The 15,632-nt window shown below is 44.8% G+C and overlaps 2 protein-coding genes across 2 annotated transcripts; both read right to left on the reverse strand.

Moving 5' to 3' along the window:
* Positions 1 to 261: 261 nt before the first annotated feature.
* Positions 262 to 5,037, reverse strand: LOC120956287 (uncharacterized). The gene is made up of 2 exons (XM_040377670.2): positions 4,689 to 5,037; positions 262 to 4,253 (listed from the first exon to the last, which is right to left on the reverse strand). The coding sequence occupies exons 1-2, from the start codon at positions 5,035 to 5,037 to the stop codon at positions 262 to 264; spliced, it is 4,341 nt and encodes a 1,446-aa protein (XP_040233604.2).
* Positions 5,038 to 7,249: 2,212 nt separating this feature from the next.
* On the reverse strand, positions 7,250 to 12,273 carry LOC120955516 (CD109 antigen). Its single transcript, XM_040376453.2, has 12 exons — positions 12,134 to 12,273; positions 11,851 to 12,046; positions 11,113 to 11,788; positions 10,782 to 11,050; positions 10,626 to 10,717; positions 10,305 to 10,560; positions 10,036 to 10,245; positions 9,505 to 9,958; positions 9,151 to 9,450; positions 7,814 to 9,075; positions 7,587 to 7,740; positions 7,250 to 7,509 (listed from the first exon to the last, which is right to left on the reverse strand). The coding sequence occupies exons 1-12, from the start codon at positions 12,193 to 12,195 to the stop codon at positions 7,418 to 7,420; spliced, it is 4,023 nt and encodes a 1,340-aa protein (XP_040232387.2). The 5' UTR covers positions 12,196 to 12,273; the 3' UTR covers positions 7,250 to 7,417.
* Positions 12,274 to 15,632: the final 3,359 nt, after the last annotated feature.

The raw sequence follows: 15,632 nt of genomic DNA on the forward strand, positions 1-15,632 counted from the left end.
ACTGTAACTTGAGGGGGTGGGGTAGTAGGTTTTCTTTCACCATAAATCGGGAGCCCTCACGGACAAGCAAGATGTCGCATGCAAGACTAAAGTACATTTATTATACCTTCAATGTGTGCGTGTCGCACTCTGAATTCTACTGTCACAAAAAATATGCAAACCCAAGCAACAACCCAATCCCTGTGACATATGTCAGTTTGCCCAAGCAGCAAACGCAATGCGCAACTCGCACAACATCCTCCCCGGCGTTGAAATGTTATTTCAATTTTCATCCTCGTCTAACGGTAGAAAACAGACCTCAGTTACCGCACGCTTGAATTCCGCTCCATTCGCCGTCTTAACGGTAACGACACGAATTGTACCATCGTCTCCAGGGTGTGCGGCAACGATTCTGGCAAGTGGCCACTGCAGTAGTGGCGCATTCTGGTCAGCTAGTAGCACAAGTGATCCTACTTTAATCACCTTCCGCTTCAGCCATTTCGATCGATTCTGCAGCTCCGGCAAATACTCGGCGGTCCATCGTTTCCAGAAGTGTTGCAGCATGGACTGCACTAACTGCCATCGTGAGAGATGATTTTCCTTCAAGGTAGAGTAGTCAGGTTCAGGAACCGTCTGCATCTCACGTCCGATCAGGAAATGTGCAGGCGTGATCGCAGTGTAGTCGGATGGGTCATCTGAACTCGGTACCAAGGGACGAGAGTTTAGTACCGCTTCCATCTGGGTCAATGTCGTGTAAAGCTCCTCGTAAGACAGCTTCCTATCGCCAACAATACGTTTTAGGTGGTATTTGACCTGCTTCACACCAGCCTCCCAAATGCCACCAAAGTGTGGGCTTCGTGGTGGTATGAACGACCAGTCAATACCCTTGTCGACGCAATAGTTGGTGATCTTTTTCGTAGCGCAATCGTTCTGGAACATACACCAAAGTTCATGTAGTTCGGTTTTAGCTCCGACAAAATTAGTCGCGTTGTCAGAGCGTATCGTTTTTGGGCATCCACGTCGACTGATGAACCGTCTCAAACTCGCTAGAAATGCGTCAGTCGTCAAGTCTGAAACCAATTCCAAGTGAACCACCCGAGTCTGCAAACACACAAACAAGCACACGTACGCCTTGGTGATTTGCGGTTTGCGAGAAGTCGTTGATTTTATCCAGAAGGGACCGGCGTAGTCCACACCGGTATTCGAAAAGACGGGGGCTGGCTGGACGCGATACGACGGTAGGTCACCCATCAGTTGCGTCGTCTTCAACGGGTTTGCCTTGAAACACACGATGCACTTCCGTATCACCTTTCGAATAGTATTCTTCGCATTCAGTGGCCAGTACCGTTGACGTACAACTGCAAGCAAACCTCTTTGCCCGATGTGTAGGTTGTCGATGTGTAGTTCGCGAACGAGAGCTTCAGTGATTGGATGCTTAGCCGGCAACAGCATCTGATGTCGACTGTCGTAAGGTATGAAGGCTCGCTTGATCCTGCCTCCAACTCGTATGATCCCATCGTCAGGATCCAAAAACGCTTGTAGTCCATTAAGTCGATGTTTTGTATTCGCACCGTCCATAAGTGCGATGATTTCGGGCTGGAAAGTCTCGCGTTGAACCAGTCGTACTATTAGGAGCGTCGCTGTACGCACTTCCTTCGCTGTCAGTCGGCCCTTTACCACCTCCCTTTTGCGTGACTTGATGAACCTAGCTAGTTGCACCAAGTAGGCCATACTCCTTACAATCTGTGTGTAACTGCTCAACCTGTCAAAGATCGGAAAACGTTCGATCGGAACAGTCATGGCTAAAGCCACTCCAGCTCGCATTTCCGGCAGCTCATTATCCGGAATTTCCACTTCGTCCTCATCCTTCATGAGGTGCTGTGTTGGTCGGGGCCGCCACCAAATAGTTGAACCTATTAATTTCCTCGGTGTAACTCCACGTGAAATCAAATCGGCCGGGTTGTCATGTGTGCAAATGTAATGCCAGTGGAAGGATTGGCTAAGCTGCTGGATCTCGCTTACCCGATTTGATACGTATGTCTGCAGTAGTTCTGGCGTTTTCTTGACCCAAGCCAAGACGATTTTGGAGTCGCTCCAAAGATGTACTGATTCAAACTTAAGCTCCGTAGCGTTCAGGAACTTCACGACCATTCGAGCCAGTAACAGTGCCGCTAACAGTTCGGCTCGAGGGGTCGTGATGGCCTTCTCCTTCGGACTTCGTTTTTTCGGTAGGATCCGAGACTTGCTGCAAACAAGCTGCATCTTGGACTCCTTGTCGGTGAAAGTGCCCTGCACGTACAAGCAGGCACCGTAGGCTTGGTCGGATGCGTCAGCGAACCCTTGTAGTCTCAGCTGGAACACATCCTTCCAGGAAATCCATCTCGGAACTCGGATTTCCCTCAGTGATGTCATCTCGGTCCGAAAGTTTCGCCACTTCTCGTCGATTTCGGTTGGGATGGAGTCGTCCCAATCGATTTGTAGTTCACCTACTTCTCGCAAGATCAGCTTCGCGTAGGTGATTACTGGGCCAAAGAATCCAAGTGGGTCGAAGATTTTGGCCAGTTGACTCAGAAGTTTCCTTCGAGTCATTCCTTCTGGGTTGTCAAAGTCAGGAACGGACACCGAGAACCAGTCCTCCAACGGGTTCCATGTCACGCCCAGTGTCTTAACGATGGTCTTCGAGGTGTCGTCCGTAACCTCGAAAGTGTCTCCTCGATGTTCTTCAGCTACACCAAAAACGATATCTGAATGGTTGGCGCACCACTTGTGAGCGCTGAAGCAGGCTTTCGCTAGTAGTCCAGTCACATCTCGCTGTAGTTGGCAAGCCTCAGCAAGGGTATCGGCACCAGTCAGGATATCATCCATGTATGTCTCCCTATTGACCACCTCTGCGGCCCTTGGGAACTCATCGTGATGATCTTCTGCAGCTTGCTTCAGAGCCATGGTTGCTTGAAACGGGGAAGGTCCCAAGCCATACGTAACTGTCAGCAGCTCTCGCACCGTAAGTGGGTCGTTCCGATTGTACCTCCAAAAGATTCGCTGGTACCTTGTGTCATCCGGATGGACCACCACTTGACGAAACATCTTCGGAATGTCGAGTGTGAAGACGTACTGAAATCCTCTGAAACGAAGCAAAATTGCAGTAAGATCGTTCTGAACCGTCGGTCCAGTCAACAAAACGTCGTTGATCGAGACGCCGGTTGACGTCTTCGCTGATCCATCAAACACGACTCGCAGCTTGGTTGTCGTGCTCGTAGGCCGCAGCACGCAGTGGTGCGGTAGATAAAACACCGATCCTGGGTCGTCATTGGGTGTTTCCACAATCTCGCGCATGTGTCCGAGATCCTCATATTCTCGGATGAACCGCGAATATTGCTCCTTTAAGTCCGGCTGCTTGTCAAGTTTTCGCTCCAAAACCAGAAAACGTCGCAGCGCTGTGTCTCGCGAGCCGCCAAGCTCGCGTTTACGTTCGTTGAACGGATATCGTACTACATACCGTCCCTCCTCAGTTCGCTCGTGTGTGCGCCGGAAGTGTTCCAGGCACACTTCGTCATCCGCCTTCGGGGAAGGGCTGAGCTCGTCGCAGGATTCTACCTTGTAGAAGTTCCTCAGCAGTTCGATGAGCGGCTCATCGTCAGCAGTTTGGCAAAGTGTACGCGCAACGACCGTCGTGTCGCTCGCGATCACACCTCCAGCGATCCAACCCAGCTTTGTGTATCGCAGCGTAGGTCGGTTCGGGCCGAGTTCACATCGGCCGTCAAGCATCAGGTTCCAAAAACTTCCAGCGCCAAACAGCATATCGACAGGTCCTCTTCTGTTGAAGGTAGGGTCGGCCAGCACCTGTTCGCTCGAGATGGGCCACTGTGATATGTCGAAAGACTTCGTCGGAAGTTCCCCAGTGATTCGTGGTGTCACTAGGAAGTCTAACTCAGCTGTAAAGTCACTGGCACGAGACCTGATCGTCGTGCGCAGTTTACGGCAAAGACGAGTTCTATTGCCGTTCAGACCACTGACCGTGACGTCAGCGGGTTTTGTCTTAAGGGAGAGAAGGTTTGCAAATCGCTCGGTGACGAAGTTCATCTGCGAAGCAGAGTCTAATACCACTCTACAAGGGTAGGGAGAATCGCACAAACCATCCACTAAAACAATGGCAGTCGAAAGGACGGTCTGCTTCTCCGGTTCCACGTCACTCGCGCACAGGGTTGTCGGTGTTTCAGCTTGTACGTTGGCTGTTTGGGATTCTTCTATCACTGATTCACTAGATGTCGTTTGAGCTACGTTAGTTGCAACCTGACTTGGGGAATCTTCATGGAGTAAGCTATGATGTTTCTTACCGCAACGACGGCAAGAACTGGATAAACATGCTCGCAATTGATGGCCTTTGGAGAGACAATTGAAGCAAACACCGCACCGTTTTGCAATCTCGAACCTTTCCTTAACACCTTTAGCCCTGAAAAGTTCACAAACTCGGAGTTCATGAGCAGCACTGCATACTGGACACTTCGCTAACGGTTTAGGTTCACTCACTACCAGGCTCCTTGCCACTGTTTTCGGCTTTGTACCTTCCGTCGATGTTTTCACGCTGGTATCGAGCTTCTCAGAAATTCGACACTGCTCCTCCAAAAACTCCATCATAGCGGCGTAGGAAGAAAGTAAGTTCTTCCTTTGTTTCGTCTCCCAAGCCACTCGCAACTTCTTGTCTAACTTACCAGCTATAAGGTTGACCAACATTTGCTCACCGAGACCACCTACCGGAAGGTTCTGATTCTTCAACGCCTCAACGTTTTTAGTGCAGGTGTCAATCACTTTACGAAGGCTCGAAGCATTGTCCTGGTTGATCTTGGGTAAGCTGAAAAGGTTTTCAATGTGCTTATCCACAACCACTCTTTTGTCTTCATACCGCTGAGTGAGAACCTTCCAGGCAGCTTCGTAGTCGTTGTTGTTTACCAGCTCATCGTCGATGATACCAGCCGCCTTTCCGACAAGGCAGTTTCGCAAATGAAAAAGCTTCAGGGCCGGTTCTTCTTGCTGGTATCGGTTCATCACCGTGGTGAACATCGCCTTGAACGAATACTACTTTTCGTATGACCCATCAAAGGTCGGTAGGGGCACTTGCAACGGAGGGAGGTAGGGCTGAGCCTGCTGCTGGGTCAGTGGGGGAGCAGGTGGAACGGCTACTTCAACTTTCGTTACGGCATCGAAACACGCGGTCAGTTTCAACGAAACGTCATTGAAACGTGTCTCAAATTCGATGTATTTGTCATTCTGCTCTTTGTCTTGGTCATCGTGCGGCGTTAACTCGTAGATTTTGTTCTGTATTTCGTTGCACTCACTATAGATGTTTTCTAAAGCCTTTTCCTGGAGTTGAAGGAAGCGCACGTTTTTTACGTTGAGGTTAGGCTGCTCTGCACTGTCACACAAAGCTGCACACACACGACTAAGCTTTCCACACACTGCTTCCCGTTGCTTCTCCAACACTTTCAGCTGTGCCTCCATTTCGTCGGAATTGTCTTCTACTAGCTGTTGTTGTGATGATGTTGGTTTCGGTGATGTCGTCCCACGCTTAACTGGTGTTCGTTTTAGCTTTTTCGATCGAGTAAATGGTGATGGCATCGTTCGTCACACATGCACACACACCATCAACGTCGTATCGAGCCTTTGCACAAGAATCCGCGCCAAGCTAAGCTGTCACACACACACGCGCATACACGTACACGTACATTCGCTGGCGCCGCTGCGCAATTGCACACGAACCGATATCAAGCTGAACGCACTAACACACATTCACTTGCACCGGCACGCCATTTGCAACCGCTAAAACCCAAGCCAAACACTTTTCCTGAAAAGAACACTTTTCCCTTCTTGTTGTCTGGAATGCCCTCAGGCAGCTTCCGTCGAACAGCACTGACCGAAAACACTCGCGTTTACGGATACTGTTCGATCTGTTTGTCAGTAGTAACGCACCAAAAGTCACGTCACTGTAGGGCGTCTAGAGCCCTTAACACCCGGTCTCGGATGTTCCTTTGTACCGACTTTACGCGAGAAAGACAAACCACTTATCACAACACTGGGTAACTTTATCCGGTTCCGTAGGACCACAATGTTGTGTCTCTAGCGGTGGACTGTAACTTGAGGGGGTGGGGTAGTAGGTTTTCTTTCACCATAAATCGGGAGCCCTCACGGACAAGACGATCTTTCTTCGTTGATGTCGCATGCAAGACTAAAGTACATTTATTATACCTTCAATGTGTGCGTGTCGCACTCTGAAATCTACTGTCACAAAAAATATGCAAACCCAAGCAACAACCCAATCCCTGTGACATATGTCAGTTTGCCCAAGCAGCAAACCCAATGCGCAACTCGCACAACAATAGATATTTTGGTGTTTTACAACACTAGCCTGCTACCAGATGCATCTAGATGTAATTTTCCCGCACCGATTGGCAAATATTTATCAACGAATATTTTAGAGCTTCAAGTATCTGTTTTTACTCTTATATTTTGCTATAAATAAATAGGTTCAACAAGCTTCCATACCCATGATGTCTTTATGCATGTATTTCTTTCGTCAGCTTGTGTTGATCTAAGACTAACTGGTAAAGTTTGGCGAAGATCTACGCAAAGAAGTTCTAAAGCACTCCCATCTATATATCTTTGCCTCAAAGATATTTGAGTGTAGCACTGAGAGCTTCTAGTGATTGTTTATGAGTCCATGGTACATTCAACCCATACATAAGCTTACGTTCCTTTAAAAGTTGATCTTAGGCACCTAAGAAAAATATCTCCGCCAGTTTAATTTTCATCATTCATACTAGAATATAGTTTGGTATGCTTTTTCCTGATCGTTATTAAGAAGATATTTTAGTTCGACAACATTATAGTTGGTTTCCCGTATATAATCTGTCTGTAACGTATTTTGAAAATCGTGTTTTGGTTTTGGAAGATTAAAATGTTCATTTTTGCCAGATATTGGTATCACTTTGTCTTCAAGAAGGTATATTGTTTTTAATTAATTTTTATGCAGTACAACTTACCTCCAACGTGTATACTTTTTCCGCAATGCTGCAGCTTCTGATCGGAACCAAGTTGTTAAAATAATAACAAATAGATTTATTATTTGCTTAAGAAATGAGAACCAATTAACTTCACCCATGGTTCCGTCCCAATGCTGGTCATCTTCTAGTAAGCCCAACATTTGACAAGCATCGCCGTTGCCGAAAATTGCCACATTTTTCTTTAAGAACAATGTATGAACTCTTGCAAAGATCAGTTATTAACTTGAAAGCAAATCGTGAAATAATTGGTTCTTGCTTCGTTTGGAAGTGTTTTATTTAACATGTTCACTCTTGCAAGAACTATTTCAACTCTTGCATTTATCTGCGTTTTAAGCTGCCTCTGACGACATCTTTGCCACATTTTCTCTTTCACCGTTCAGTCTCTATTTCTTGCACTCTGCGGGACAGTCTTCTTCCTCGCAGATTTCGCACACATTCTGCTTGTCCACTTCGTACACTTTGATGGCGTTCAAATCTGTAAATAATTAAAAAAAAGCAATGAGTGTCACATACCCTGTGCAATTCCATAGCTAATCTTTGACTACTACTCACTTGTATTATAATAATCGTACACAACAACATACGCTGGACGCTTCAATGCTACCTTAAAGCGTCTGTACGCAGTCACGGTAAAACAGTTTCGCTCGGTGCCCATATTGTAGTAGTACAGAACGACTGAAGTGCCACCGTAACGAATTTCCATGTTCTGCGAATAAAATTCCAAGCAATTAAATGGTGCCTCCAAGTATCCTCCATTTACAGCATTCAAATATGCTTACCTGTATCGGATTCACCGTCGTCTGCTCGCTGATTGGATTGCGATCGACCACGTAACCGCTCGGTAAGGTCACCTCGATTAGTGCCATGTTCGATTGACTGTCGGTCAGCTCGGGGATGTAGTTGGCACAGACCCTCAGTCTCAGCTCGTAGTCAGAGCCTGTGTTCTGTTTCTCCAGGTCTAGTTTGAATCGATGCTCAAAGTTGACGAGATTTAAATCAAATTGATAAATGACCTCCAGCAATCCAAACCCAATACCTCCTACATTGATCTCAAGCTTTTTCGTGTCCTCCGGTATTTCCAAGAAATTTTGGACATCAATTTGCTCCGAGTTGATGTTGAAGTACTTTGTGCTCTTCTTATACTTCAGTTGAACGGTGTAGTCGTTTCGGGACGGAGATATCTTTTCCGCCAATTTGGTCAGCGCTTTAAGGCCCACAAACGTGTCTTGCGTGCGTGGAAAGCTTCCGGTAACGTACCGTTGATTCACCAACCAATTCATAACCGGTATACCGTCCAAATACTTCTCTGCCATCACAAACGACAGCAGAGCATATGCGGTGGTTTCTATTGGATTCGTTGTGTTCCAGAACCGTTCGTTTTTATCAGCATCAATGAAAGACATATCAATCAGCTTATCGAGTGCCTCTTTCTTCATGGTGTGTCCGTTCAGCATCATCGCGTAGGTTGCTATCGATAGGTCGTATGCATTGTTAATGAATGCAAGTTGATTGCTCAGATAGTTCATTCCGTTTTGGATTACCACCGCGTGCTTCACTTTGGCGATGTCATTCTCCAGCAATGCCGTCAACACATACGATGTGAGGGCCACACCATTGCGCAACCCTCCTTGCATATCTTTGTGCCACACTTTACCGGTCTCGTCAAACCGCCCCGAGCTGTGCTGCTTCGAGGCCAACCAATCCAATGCCTTCTCTACCATTGCTGCATCAATATCGTTCATGTATTTCGATGCAGTTTGCATCGATGTGGCAACGAACGCGGTGAGAAACACGCTGCTGCCACTTTTCTCCCACACACCAAACGAACCATCTGTCTGGCGGTAACGCATCTGGTTCTGATATCCCTGACGCAACAAATTCGTAGCTTTGTCGATTAGATGCTGTTCCTTCGATCCGGTGGCATACAGATAATCCAGCACCAAAATGTTGGGAACAAATTTGACCATATTCTGCTCACCACATCCCGTCGGAACGGCGAGTAGATTGTCCAGGTTCTTGATGACCATGGTCAGCAAGTTGGCTGCAGAAATGATCAGGTAATAGAATAAAAAACTCTCAAAAACTCCTTTCACTAGTTTGTACACCTTTAACTTACGGTTTAGTCTAAATTCAATCTTTTTCGATCCATTATCGGCCTTCTTGTTGATGTCCAAGTTGAAAGGGAACGTTTGATTTTTGTAATCGTCGAAGCAGAAAAAGCTTGTATCCATTTTTGGTTGCGCCAAACTTTCTGGCATCACCCTTATCACCTTTTCCAATGCATCTGTTTCGTGTCCCAGCATTATCGAAGCCTTCACACGTACCGCCATCTCGCCGAGCTTGCGGGCCTTTATGAGAAAAGAGATCGGAACACCAACCTTCGGAGGAACGCTAACCGATTTGGTATAGCTGAGATCTGGAAAATAAATGTTTTTTTTTATGTAATCTTATTGATACAAACCTTACTCACCCGTATCTGGACGTCCGACGAACTCGGTCTGGTTGGCCACATTGTACAGCGTCACATCGGCTATATACTCCGCTCCAAGGTTGTTGAACAGCGTAAACTGCAACACGACCGCTTCGCCTCGTTTGATTGAATATGGTAGATTCTCTACGATGTAGAACGGCTGGACTGTTGTGAACTGGATTGGCTTCTTGATGATACCCAACCCGTACACGGGATCGATCGAGAAGCCCGTCAGATACCAGGAGGTGGTCGTGTCCGGTACTACCTCGATCAACTTGCGACTTCCCGATCGTCCGATGGAAACATTTTTCCACAACCACGATTCCTGGAAGTTCGTCCGATACGACACCAGCTTGCCGATCGGCTTGCCTGACTGCAGTGCATTACGCCCCGTCTTTTCATTTGCACTGTCGAACAAGATATCGTCCAATGTCCTGGCGAACAGACCCAAGCTCTGCAAAAGTAATTACGCGTCTCGTTTTTGATAATTGTTTTCTGATATCTCTTGCTCGATTTTCGCATCATACATACGTGGAATATGTCAAACTCGTTCTCATTGATTGCATGGAACCCATCAAACACCTGCCCAATGTCCTCCCAGAACAGGTCGTGGTTCTTGTTGAACAGCAGCAAGGCTTTGTCATACGCGGCCAGCCCAACGTACGCTCCTGGGCGTCCAGACATGCTCAGCTCGATTTGTCGTCCCGGTTTGATCTCTTGCTCGTCAATGCTTAAATCAAACTGTTTCCACACAACATGAATAAGTGTTACGTTAAACAACACGACAAACAAATGCTTACATTATTGCGAAGCTCTTGGAAATCGAGGTCTGCGTAGTCGTACACTACCGTGCGGCCCGCTACGGTAGCGATGAGAATTTTCGCCTTCGGAATCATCTTTTCTGTTGCGTTTAGCTGCAACAGGTACTTTGTTTGCTTGTTGGGTCGCATGAAGCCTGCATCGATGATATTGCCCTTTGACATGACATAGTACACGAAGAATGTCATGCGCTCCGTGCACGTCACCATGAAGCGCATCAATTTGTTCCGTTTGATGCTAGAACGATATGTTATGTTATACATCACACTGCCAGTTTCACTTTGTAGCGAGTTATTACTCACGGTGATTTCAGCTCCAGTTTAATATACGCATCCGTAACCGTTTCTACCTTATTCACATCTTCATAAAAAAAGAATCCATCAACAGCATTGAACTGCAAAAGAACTGACCCTTTAAGATGCTTTGTCAACCATTAAATAACCATTCTAGATACTTACGTTAATACCGAGTTGTTCAGTACCCTCACTTGGTTGCAGCTCGAGCTTAATCAATCCATCGTTATCACTCGTTGTTGTCGTTTCGAATCCTACATCGGATACCTCTACCTTCCCGGTAATGCCTTTAGCCGGTGTTCCATCATGGTGTGTAAACTGCAGCGCACATTTGAACGGGAGTCCCGGACGAAACTGTGGACTCTCTTTTATCAACTCTACTCGGTACGCATACCTATATACCGTGATTTGTGACTGTTTGACCACCGTACGATCTATGAAGAGATATTTCTTATTTAATCACTGTAAGCAACGGTATTTCGAACATGATTCTTACTTGTGTACTGCTCGATGAACGACACCTTCACTCGTACATCCTGCTGATCCGCATCCATTGCAAAATTGTCAAAGCGCAACTCTACCTGGCCCTTTCCGTACACAGTCAGCTCTTTTTTCTGATTTAGCTTATCGTCGTCTAGGTACAGCTCCACCTTGGCCACTCCTTGCACTGGCTTACCAAAGTGATAGTTCGCTTCGATTGTAAGATTCACAGCTTGATGCTCTTCCAGTGGAATCACCGATGGCATGACCTGCACGTCGAACGTTGACAACACGTACTCCTTCACCTCAAACGTCTTTGACACAAGCTCTTCTCCTTCCACCTCCACCGAGATATTCCAGACCCCGAGCATTGGAGTAGGCGCTATCTGCAGATCGCTCTCGAACACACCGGCATACAGCTTTGCCGTGGACCATTTGCGAATCACATTGCGCTGAGGATCTCGTATAGTTACATAAACCGACTTGACCCTCGCTGGCGGCTTCAGCTCCGTGTCCAGCACGATCACACGGAAGTTCACCGTATCCCCAGGTTTAAATACGGGCTTATCGACCTGTATTAGCCCCGATATCGATTTGCTGAGATACACCAGCTCTGCCTCCTTGTGAAAGCTGAAGCCACGCTGTCCATCGATAGTTATTTTGTAGTTTCCAGCCGTCAGATCCTCAGGCATCTGCAAAGGATCGAATGTTTTAGTTGTAAGCCTTAGAAACTAATATCGCTCACTCTTCATACATTGAAGTTGATCATTCGGTTCATATTACGTCGCACGTCAACCATCTTGGTAACGTTCAGAACGCTTAAACCATTATCAGTTTCGCCTTCCAGTTTTAACAGCAGGTCCACTTTGCTTAGCTGTGAGTTAAAGTTGCTGATCACCAGAGTGTATTCCTGGTTGGCCCGGATAAATTTCGGACCCACAACCAGTAGCCTAGAAAAAGTATATTTCGTTTCGTAGTGTACAAATTACTCTCAACTCAATCGATTGGCACAGCACTTCCAGCACGTTTGTTCCTACCCATGAGCAGCACCTATGAAGATTATCACCGTTAATATTCGTGACCTTATGAACTGCCACATGGTTGGTTTGGACGTTGGGCGATTTCGCGTCTGCTTCGGATGCCGTCTACGATTGAACTGAATCACGGTCAGTTTGCATCCCTATCGGTGAAGCTGTGCTGTTGTTATTGGGGATTCCCTGCCCTCAGATGTTACTGTAAACATAGCGACCTGCATGAACGCCGGGCGATAAGAATAAATCCCCTTGGTTTGTATAGAAATACCGATTCCAGTGGCTAATATTGCAGTGCGTTAATAGTATTTATGCTTGCAAAACTGCACATCCTGCTAGAGTTTACCTTTAACAAAAGTAATTTAATGTTTGAATTTTAAGCTAGGTTGCCATTAAACAGTATGGCATTAACTTGTTCCATAGTAAGTTCTTTGGCTCACTGATAGATTACTGTATTGCTTTTATCACACATAGTTTTGTTTAATATTGTTATTTGCTCATTGTAAACTCTTATAGAAACATAAGTATTAGTAGTTTGATGTTATTTCGAGCATGCTAATTTTTCTGCAATTCTGTATTTCTTCTGCTGAAGTATTTGTAAACACGAAATTAAAGAGTAGCTTTTTATTGAAGAAATTTTCTTAAATAATCTTGTGATACGGTTCAAAACAATGATTTTAAAACAATGCTTAGTGAGTCGTTTGCATTGTACTGGGTGAAATATTTACCTGTGGTAAGCCGTAATGTGTGAAGACGTCATGATTAGTTCTCCGTTAGTTCTCTAGAAACGAACAGTACGAAAAGTTAATTGATCCATCAACGCATCAAGTGAAAAGGACTCAATTGGTGTTTTTGATTCGGTTAACTATTTGGCAAGGATTAATATACATGAAATGGACCACGCAATTAATCAATGCAGAACAGATACGTACATGATGTACAAGGTTAGCAAATAGAATGCAGCAAATGCCTTAACCATTGATTTGGAAATAAAAAAAGAAGATGAAGAAGTTTGACGGACACTTGTTTCTTAACGCGGCAAAAACGATGACTGAAACGAGACTGTATCATATGTTTGTGACCTTGTTTCGCTTTAAGAAGGCAGTGGTCTGTTGAATTCTAATCAATAAATAACAAAAAGATAAATAATTATCTGGGAAAAATTGCTTCAATTGTTTTTCAGTTTTGCTTCATGTTTATCAAATCACTATCTTACAACTTACAATTATTTATGTTGTGCTGGGGTTTTTTTATACCTTAAAGTACTTTTTCTTTAAACTCCAAGCCTGCAAGAATTAGTTGAATGAAAGAAAAACTAAATTGGCTCGAAAGTGCATACTAAACCATCTTATATGATTTGATTCCAATTATTATACACAAAGGTGAAAACGCGAAACGTATAAAACATTGATAACAGTTGATCACTTCGCTACGAACCCATGTTACTCTGGCATGGTCGACCTTATTTGCAAGATAGCTCAACCAAATACGATTCCCGCTAGAGTAAGGGAACACGGGGCAAAATGAGCACGCGGGACAAAATGGACATACTTTGATATCTTCTTCTTCTTCTTCTTCTTCTTCTTTGGCACAACAACCGTTATCGCAAAGATTGTCGTTGTGCCTGTGCCACTACTTTACTTTGCTCGGTTTTCAGTGACTTACTTATTACACATAGTAGAATAGTCTGTCTTACGTATGGGGGCACGGTCTATTCGGTGCTTGAACCCATGATGGGCATGTTGTTAAGTCGTACGAGATGACGACTGTATCGCGAGACCAGCTACTACTTACTTTGATATGCATCATAGTAATCTTCAGTGCTTCCAAACTCTATCCACACCCCTTTACATCTATGACCGCCTACCTGGGTAGGACCGTATATTTTGTATGAGACATTACATTTTTGAGGATTCAAAAGCTCATACCTTTTTATCTGCTTGTCTAATATGCATGAAATTTTTATCAATGCTTCCATCTCCACTAACAATATTCTCCTGGAATTTTGATATTGTTTTCTACTGTAACTTACTCGCAAAAAAACGACGTATTTCTACGACCGCCTGCACGAGTAAGCCCAACTTTTTGTATGGGAGTTTGAAAATTCGTGGATTGAAAACCTAATAATTTACGTTCTAGACATCATTTTAAAACGAAACTTGTCATAAAGTTGCGTTATGTTGTCAGCTAACAAATACGATATACAGTGGCCGGCAAAATAAAGTGCCCACTACTTACAATTTAACATTTGTTTTTTTTTTTCGTGAAAAATGAAGTTATTGTACTGCTTTATTTTTTGAAACATTGTTCGTGATATGCTTAAGAATGTGTAGTACCATAGCATGACAAAAATGAGAAATTTGCTTCAAGAAAACATTTTTTTTTTCAAAATTGATAAATATCACTGTCCCAAAATAAAGTACCTACATTATTCATTCTACAGAAAATATTTTTCTGAACAAATGTAACATCAAACTTATAATTTATATGCAATCTTTTGGCATTCTTGACATGTTCGAGGATCTTTGACATAATTTATTTTATTTTCATTTGCACATCTTTGGCATTGGTTCTTCCCAATTTCAGAGCATGTTATTGAGTCGTCAGCGACTTTACAACATTCCCTTCATGATTTCATATCTGGTATGGACTACCTCTTGTAGCAAAGGACCGTGTATCCGGATGCGTGGTACCCAATAAGTCTCTAAAGCCTGTATAGACCGGCATGACAACGCAACTTGTTCGGCAAACCCAAGAAGAACAAATTGATCAAAACATATACATATGATCAAAAACATATGATCAAAACTTATTTGTAAGCTAACAACATAACGCAAATTTATGACAAATTTCATTTTAAAATGTTGTGTAGAACAAAAATCATAAGCAGTGGCGAATCGAACGGTAGGCGGACTAGGCGGTCGCCTGGGGCCCCGCCGATATAGGGGCCCCGTAGATCACCAATCAATAGTATGCCGTACGGACAGAGTACTAGCGACAAGGGCCCCGGAAGGATGGCCGTTGGGGCCCCGAAGCTGGTGAATCATTTGCACCCCCCCCCCCCCACCCCCACCGTCAGCAAAAATTTTAGAAAAAAAGCAAAAATTTGTGACTGATAATCGAAGGGGCCTCCGACGGTATTTCAAGTTTACTGTTCAATCTCCCAACAGCAAGTTCTATGGTCATCCGGGTAGGCGGTCGTAGAAAAACGGTGCATTTTTTGACAAGTTAGAATTTTGTTGAACGAAAATTTTACCAAACGATAGCAGGTCACCGAAACAATTTTGTACCTCTCGTAACCTGATTTCTCAACAAGGATGAAGATCTGGTCAGTAACCAGCCAGAGGTCCTCTCGCGGTGGGCTCAGTACTTTCATGAATTACTCAACGACCATTTTAACGAACAGCTAGAAGCGCCACTAGCAGATAGTGTCATGCCACTGCCACCTAGCATAGATGAAACACGAAAGGCTATCCGTCGGCTGAAAAATAACAAGGCACCCAGA

The sequence above is a fragment of the Anopheles coluzzii genome, chromosome 3 (genome assembly GCF_943734685.1).
Source record: "Anopheles coluzzii chromosome 3, AcolN3, whole genome shotgun sequence".
In the NCBI taxonomy this organism is placed as follows: domain Eukaryota; kingdom Metazoa; phylum Arthropoda; class Insecta; order Diptera; family Culicidae; genus Anopheles; species Anopheles coluzzii.

Bases quoted from the DNA above. Each gene is read 5' to 3' on its own strand.
- LOC120956287 (XM_040377670.2), bottom strand. From the start codon at position 5,037: ATGTTCACCACGGTGATGAACCGATACCAGCAAGAAGAACCGGCCCTG. The intron at 4,254-4,688 runs GTAAGTTAGACA...CAACTAACGTAG, and splicing joins GTTGGTCAACCTTATAGCTG to CTCAAACGACATCTAGTGAA.
- LOC120955516 (XM_040376453.2), bottom strand. From the start codon at position 12,195: ATGTGGCAGTTCATAAGGTCACGAATATTAACGGTGATAATCTTCATA. The intron at 9,959-10,035 runs GTATGTATGATG...TTACTTTTGCAG, and splicing joins ACGAGTTTGACATATTCCAC to AGCTTGGGTCTGTTCGCCAG. The intron at 9,451-9,504 runs GTGAGTAAGGTT...TTTATTTTCCAG, and splicing joins CGTCGGACGTCCAGATACGG to ATCTCAGCTATACCAAATCG.